General features: G+C 41.1%; 1 protein-coding gene across 1 annotated transcript; it reads left to right on the forward strand.

Annotated features, from left to right (window-relative positions):
• Positions 1-629: 629 nt before the first annotated feature.
• On the forward strand, positions 630-7,208 carry DMRTA1 (DMRT like family A1). The gene is made up of 2 exons (XM_023627433.2): positions 630-1,538; positions 4,834-7,208. The coding sequence occupies exons 1-2, from the start codon at positions 893-895 to the stop codon at positions 5,679-5,681; spliced, it is 1,494 nt and encodes a 497-aa protein (XP_023483201.1). The 5' UTR covers positions 630-892; the 3' UTR covers positions 5,682-7,208.
• The last annotated feature ends 623 nt before the right edge of the window (positions 7,209-7,831 follow it).

Consider the following 7,831-nt stretch of genomic DNA (forward strand, 5'->3'; position numbering starts at 1 on the left):
TAAGAAATTCGTAAATACTTCTGTGGGGGGTTGCATTTCAAAATATAATAATGCATAGAATCCAAATTTGCATGTGTAAGTAAACAGCATGCACGAGAAAAATCTGAACGTTAATCAATTCCCTTAATTATTTATCCATTGTTTTGACCAAGCTCTAAGACATTTAAAATAAGGCCTCTTTCAGGTGGGTAGCATTTGCGGCCTGTCAAGCTCTGCATTCTCATTAAACTGGCCATGCTACCTTCCCGAAGACTTCATCTGGGAAAAGGATAGAAAAGGAGAACTCCAAATCCAAATCTTCAAACTTGCTTAGGAGAAGCGTGGAACTGGGGAACAGAGACTTTCAAATCTTGCTTACTTTAAGAAGGGCAGTAAGAGGTGCGGGAGAGGACGTGAAGATTGTTTACAAAAATGTCCGTTTAAGAATTCATGGGAAAGCAAGAGGGGGAAAAGGGCGTCTTGGGGAGGGAACACTTGCAGCCCATCAGGACAGCTTTTTGTGTCTCCCACCGTCCCTCCTCCCAGACGGGCGCCGCTCTCGGTCCCCGGCCCTCCCTCCCCGGCTTCAGGGCTTGGCCAGGAGACCCGGTGGGCGGGGTAGCCTCTCCAGCCTCGCCTTCTCCGACTCAGAGGGCGCGCTGAGCACAGGGGCATTAACTCAGCGCCCCGGGACTCTAATAAGAGGCTCACTGGGCTTCCGCGCCTCTTCGCATCTCCAGCTCCCGGAATCGGTCGTCCCCAGCCCGCGGCGGGAATTGTGTCAAACTTTGTCCGCGTGTGGGTGGCAGGCAGCGGGACGGCGGCGCGTCCCCCAGCCTCCCGCATCGCGGCCGGGGTAGCAGTGGACAGCGCACCTTCCTGTCGCGTCCCGGTCGCCAGACTCTCCTCGGGAATGGAGCAGGCACAGTGTGGCAGCAGAGACCGCAGCGGCAGCGGCCGACCCCACCTGGCCCCCGGGCTGGCGGCGGCGGCCCCCGCGCCCCTGTCCCCGGCGATGCCGGTGCCCCCGGGGCTACCGGTGCCCCCAACTTTCCTGCGGCCGCCCAGCCTCTTCCTGCGGGCAGCCGCCGCCGCCGCCTCGGGAAACGGAGGCTGCCCGCCGGCTCCCGGGCTGGAGAGGGGGGTGGGCGCGGTGGGCTGCGGCTACCCGCGGACACCCAAGTGCGCCCGTTGTCGCAACCACGGCGTCGTGTCTGCGCTCAAGGGCCACAAGCGCTTCTGCCGCTGGCGGGACTGCGCGTGTGCCAAGTGCACCCTGATCGCCGAGCGCCAGCGCGTCATGGCCGCCCAGGTGGCGCTGCGCAGGCAGCAGGCCCAGGAGGAGAGCGAGGCCCGGGGGCTGCAGAGGCTCCTGTACCCTGGACCCTCGGGGACGGGGGCTCGGACAGCCGGAGGCGGCGGCAGAACCGAGAATCCCCAGGGCGCGAGAGGCCCCCCGGCGGTGACTGCGATGGGACTGGGGGCCTTGAGACAGGCTAGTGGGCTGGCGACCCCTGCGTTCGAGGTTTTCCAGCCAGATTACACAGAGGAAAAACAAGGTGAGTCGATCTTTCATTTGCTTTTTGCACAAGAAAAATGGTTGCTCTGAAGCAAAACTGTGAAACACTCAGCTGTACCCTGGAGGCGGGCAAGAAAAGTTGTTTAATAGTGAAGTTCTGGGAAACTTTTCTGCAATATAGACGTAAATGGGGGTGTTAGAGACCCCTCGCGTTCAGTTCGGAAGGGCTTTCTCTTCCTTTGGTGATAGGATAAGATCATGAAAAAGTGAAGCGTGAGTGATCAGATGAGCAAGTCGTGCTAGGAATGGAGTTTGCGTCCAAGATGCTGTGACTTTGAGAAGAGCTTCAAGCGGGCCTTGAGTGAAAAGCTTCGTGAGAGAAGCTGCGTTTGGAGCTTACTCTGTACTCTTTTCAGCTGTAAAACCAGAGTCGATCTTCTGATCTGGCGTGGGAAACTCACTGGTGGTTGGCAGGACAGCTCTTTACCTTCAGGGCAAACCTTTGGCGCCAGCTGGAAGTGGGGAAGAGACAGAAATCTACCAAAGCGCTTTTTACTCTTTCCCTTAAAATTTTCCAGCCTTCCACCCCCTCCCGGAGCTGTCAGCCTCCAAAATGTCAAAAGCTCTAATATTTGAAGTTTCAACTCTTCCAATAAGAAAGAAACTTAGGTTTTCCAGCTTTGTAAAGCCATTGGTAAGAGTTTCAAAGTCTGGTATTAGAGATTTCTTGTCCGACGATTTTTAAGGTTTCTTTTTTAGTATTTATTGAGTGCAAATCACCTTCATGCCATGTGTTAGGCAAAAAAAAGATATATATTTTTTTGACTGGGGTTATCCCAAATTAGCTTTCCCTGCTAATGTAAATCTCACTTATTTTAGTGAATTTCATAGTCCTCCACAGGTCACAGTAGCCGCGAAAATGTCATCTCAGTGTTTTTGGATACATCCAAGACAGGTTGTATCACATGAAATTATATGATAATGATACAGTAAGTTACTAAAACTCTCTTGAATCATGAAAATTGCAGATCTTAACAGATCCCAGGATGTACTTTGCAAAAAGACTATCCCTGTATTTAAATAAGGCATATATGATTTGGTGTTCGCCTACACCAACTTTTTGCCTATGTTTTAGTTTATTTCAGTGGGCAAAACAGACTTTAAATATTTCTCATGAAAAATCAAAGAGGGCGGAAGAACAAAGTTATTAAGCAAAACTACTATAAAAAAGAAAAAGTTAAAATTCCATAAACTAAATTGACAGGGAGATCTCGCTGAAATCTCTCTGCTAAACAATGATTATGTGATTTTTTGGGGATAGGGGGTTACCAAAGTGTTCTGTTTACAGGGACAATTATTTTACTTTACTCTTTGCTTCAGTTGACTTCCTTTTTTGAAAAGCTACTTCCCTGGCTTTTCTCAGCTGACTGCCTCCTCTTACACAATATCCATCAACTGTAGTAGAGTAGTCTATTTAATTTACTCAGTCATTAGACAAAGACTAACAGTGATTCAGAGGTGAGTAAGATTTTCTGATACAAAAGAGACTTATATTCAAAGGAAAGAAAATTGTATGTATCCAAAAACTACAGTGCAAGACATAATATGCAGCGATAAAAGTAAAGTGAACCCAGCTATGGGAGTTGAGCGAACAGAGATAATATCAAAGCATTTTGTAAATGATATTACAGTATTTTAAGGACACCTTGTTTTCTAGGTAGTTTTATGCAATGAGTATTTTATTATATTATATTGTCCTCCATGAATACAATGTAATACCAAAAGATTATCTTATGCACAAATTGCTGTAACATGGACTTTTGACACCTTACATGTTCAGGGGACATATTTAATGAATCGTATTTATAAATAAAATGGAATGGTGGATCTATTTCCCTTGGCAGACTTCATTAGAAAAGTTCTATTTCAAGTTGAAAATACTAGCGAGTCTTGCTAGTTTTGCAGGAGCAACATCTTTTCTTTTGTCATATGTTTATATAATGACAGCATTTTAACCCTCAAAGTTTTAAGTTGCACACACTTACTTAAGTTTTAAGATAGACTATAGATATTTCTTTAGAATTGAGAACCGCTCCTTGAGAAAACGTGGGAGTATTACAGATCATGTTTGCGTATCCCTGCTGGACGCGATATTTGTTTTGTTGCATTCATAAACTTTGTAGAAAAAGAAAGTTTGAAAGAAATAGTCTGAGTACTCCAGTTGACAGTTTAGTCTTTCTAATGGAAATAGAGATAAAAGGAAATGTAAACCAAAATAAAAATGATTTAGTCAGTGTATAAATTATCATTTTCCCGGCATTAGCCTTACAAAAGAGTATTAAAGATATTTTTGTTTTATTAATATTCACATGCTCAACATGTTGAGCTAGAAAATCAGATTTTTGAGTAAAAGTATTTTTGGAAAATTTTCTTAATATTGGAAGGGAGTTGTGATTTAAAGCAAATGACTAATGTGTTGTTTTCACAAGACACTCTGAAGACACATGTGGATTGCAATAGTGCAGTTTATACTTTTCTTTTAGAAACAATTTGACTGTAAACTCTTTTCTTGATATCTCCTAGGGATCGAAAAAGAAAGTACACATTTCACAGAGGATTGTGAAAAAATACCAATTCCGTATCGTCTCTCACATAAAATGAAATATGCATGCGAATTCTGGTGTCATTTGAGATTGGTATAGCAGTGGTCATTATTGGTTTAGATTTGAAATGAAATGAAAAATTTTGTTATTTTTCACATTATTCAGGTAACTTAATTGGAACCCAAAATGTGGTCATTAAAAAAACAATTTGTTGAAATTTAGCAGTAGCGATTAAATAGAATGTTGGTCTTCATACTAAGATTGTTTTCTTTTGGCTTTTTATCTAAACAATCATTTTATTCAGTTCTTTTTGCATAGTGTCATTGTGAAAAAAAAAAATTCTCATTGGATAACAGCAAGACTTGAGTAACATTTAGGAAAATCTCAATTCACCCAGTGGGGCAAGTGGTGTGAGGGACTGGTGTTACGTTAACAGTTTGAGGTAACAACAGACTTTCGTCTTCTGATTCCTAAGTCACTGCAACATCTGTACATTGTATAATTTTGTGATCTTGAAGTGACATAATAAATACCATTTCTCCACTATTCCAACAGTTGCATTTCTGAGTGATCTTCAAAAATTCTTACTCATTAAAACCTCTTAGACAGGAATGAGTATTATAATATACTATGAATGAATGAATGATTTTATCCAGCACGATTTTGGAGTGGGCAGTACTACGTTCTGGGAAGTTTTCTTTTTATTTGATTCCTCTTCTTTCTCTTCCCCAGAACAAAAAGAGAGTAAATGTGACTCATGCCAGAGTGGACAAGAAGAACCGGTCTCCAGATCGCACCGACTTACCCTGGGATCATCTCCTAAGTCGAATGGTGTCATTGGAAAACAAAACGTCAAGTCAGCTATTCCAGGAAACTCAAGCAAGGATGATAACATCCAGTCTCCTCACCGCGGGGAGCAATCAGGAGGTGAAGAGAGCCCGGGGTCCTTGTCGTCCTCTGATCTGGAATCAGGAAATGAAAGTGAGTGGGCCAAAGACTTCACTGCTACCAGAGCCTGGCTTCCCACAGTGTCCTCAAGACCAAGAGACCCTCTTGATATCCTTACCAAGATTTTCCCAAGTTACAGACGCAGCCGGCTGGAAGTCATTCTACAGTTCTGCAAGGGGGATGTGGTCCAAGCCATTGAACAGGTCCTCAATGGGAAAGAACACAAAGCAGACACCAGGGACCTGGCAAGCTCAGGAGAATTGGAAAATACAGCTTTTCAGAAAGCTTCGAGTTTTAATTTAGCTGGAATTGGTTTTGGAACTCTAGGAAATAAATCAGCTTTCTCCCCTCTTCAAACTACTTCTACTTCTTTTGGAGGTGACTCAAGCCTCTACAGCTTAAATCCTAGACTAGGTATCAGTCCATTACGGCTGGCGTATTCCTCTCCAGGAAGAGGGCTGCCTGGTTTCATGTCTCCCTACCTAACTCCTGGGTTGGTCCCAGCATTGCCTTTTCGGCCAGCTTTGGATTATGCCTTTTCAGGGATGCTTAGAGAGTCTTCCTACCTTCCCAGCAAAGACTCCGTAACTGGTGGCAGACTGTATTCAAGGCTGAATCACGACAACCTGTAATACATCGGCCTGATCTCCCTTTCTGGAGTAATTCTAGAAGCATGCAGGACAGCCCTCACACCCACTTCTATTAATGTGTTCACTGTGTCTGTGAATGGATCACCAGGCCTTAAAAATGCTATCCTTTTTTTTTTTTTACAGCAATATAGTAGACTTGAGATCTAAAGACTCTTCTTGAGCATTTATTAAGTGAAAGAAGCATTTAAACATTATATGTGCCTTGAATAAAGCCATTTCAGGAAATATTTTTACCTTAAACTAATGAATTTTCTCCCTAAAATATCAGTTGTCAAATCCCTATTTTAAAACTATACTTGTTTTTATTTTATTGAAAAGTAGGGTTTATAGTTGTAAAATACATTTGTAAGTGTAAAGCAGTCCAGCATTATATAAAATGAACCAAAAGGAGGAATTTAAAAATTGAGATAATTCTAAATCACTATTACTTTAAACTTTTTCTTTCCTTCTGTTCCTTGTACACAGGAAAGTTATTCGAAGTATTTTAAAATATTTTATTTGCATATAAGTGATTAGTAATAAGTAAAACTTGAGAAGTTTAAATTCCTTATTTTGTTCTGAATGTCTTGTTTTTCATTCATATCTGCCATTTGTGATAAGTGCCGTTATAATAAAATATTTCTCTTTAAAAAGTGAACATTGTGAATTTCACAAAGGCCTATGGAGTATCTTAGGAAATGAGACTGCGCCCTCTCCTGGCCACTATCACTAATTACAACTAAGTTCTGGTAGCGTATAGGAATTAAAAACGAATGATTTCCTAATAGTATAAGCTAACCATTTTTTGAAATGGTCATTTTGGATCATGCTATGTAGAAATTTTCATGTTATAGAGTGAAGATCTACTGTGGACGACGATTTTAATCTTTAAGTATGCTTATGCCTGTATCTGCGGAAATACCTCTTTGCATATGTTTGTGACAGGAATATGGCAGCCATTCTCAAGGGTAGAAAGAATTTTATTTAGGAAATTTAAATAGCTGCTCGGATAAATATTGATCGACTCTAGATAGATGATACTTAATGCATTGAGGAGAGAGAGGAGATTTCCAAAGGGGAAAAATTGTCATTAAATTGTAGAGGTTTTCTTGAGTTTTTTAAAAATACTTTTTGTTCTCCATCTGGAGCATTTGAAAGCTATTTATTTCAGTCAGTGGAAAGTCCCTGAGAAAACTGCTTACAAAACAATTTTATGAAGTTTTCTTTGTATGTCATCGTTTTTTTAAGGACAGTAACTTTGTTGTTATTGTTAGGAATAAATGGAAAGCCAGCTGTGGTGTAAGAGAGTTGATGAATTAGAGATGGTTTAAACAATTTGAGCAGCATGATCCACTAAAGATTTCTTAAATTATATATATGTGTGTGTATATATGCATATATATATGTGTATTATGCACTCAAGCCCTATCAGTTCTGTCATCATGAAGGTTTTTCTATGAAGCCAAATAAGAATGTGTTTCTAAAGCGTATTTTACCAGCAAATGTCATATTAAATGGCTGCATAGTATCTAACACTGATGTAGGATGTAAATATGTTTAATAGAGATGCATTATTTTTAATGGCATGAATCTGAGAAAGCAGATCTTGTACAGATTTGATGCAATCAATATTCATTATTTATAGAAACATTTTAGATTCTAAGCCCAAACCCTGCTACGATGCCTGGCAAGTAGTGGACATTCGATTAATACATACTGAGTGAAGAAACCATTTTGGATAATAGAGCTCTTTGAGACTCTTATAAAACAAAAGAACTCTACCACATGGCATACAGACACACAGCTTTGTGTACAAGTTCACAGAGTTCTTGAATCTCCCAAGTGCCATTCGCCATTCAGGTTAGAATCCTTGGTGATTCTTAATTTGTTTCCATTGGATTAATTCATTTATTGAGTGCTATTTGTCTTGAAAAGTGCTAGATCCTATAGAGGATACCAATTGTAAAATGTTTTACTCTCAAGGAAGTTACATTATACAATAGAGATCTGGTTTAAAAATCCAGCAATGCTAGAGTTGCCAGATTCTTTATGTGGTTTATCTAATGATGTGTGCACGTATCCATGTGCGAGACTGAATTGCTTCTGAACTGGGGAGAACATCCATTTGGGGCAGTATTCAAATTTTAGGAAAT

The sequence above is a fragment of the Equus caballus genome, chromosome 23 (assembly GCF_041296265.1).
Source record: "Equus caballus isolate H_3958 breed thoroughbred chromosome 23, TB-T2T, whole genome shotgun sequence".
Lineage (NCBI taxonomy): Eukaryota > Metazoa > Chordata > Mammalia > Perissodactyla > Equidae > Equus > Equus caballus.

Bases quoted from the DNA above. Each gene is read 5' to 3' on its own strand.
- DMRTA1 (XM_023627433.2), top strand. From the start codon at position 893: ATGGAGCAGGCACAGTGTGGCAGCAGAGACCGCAGCGGCAGCGGCCGA. The intron at 1,539-4,833 runs GTGAGTCGATCT...TCTCTTCCCCAG, and splicing joins TTACACAGAGGAAAAACAAG to AACAAAAAGAGAGTAAATGT.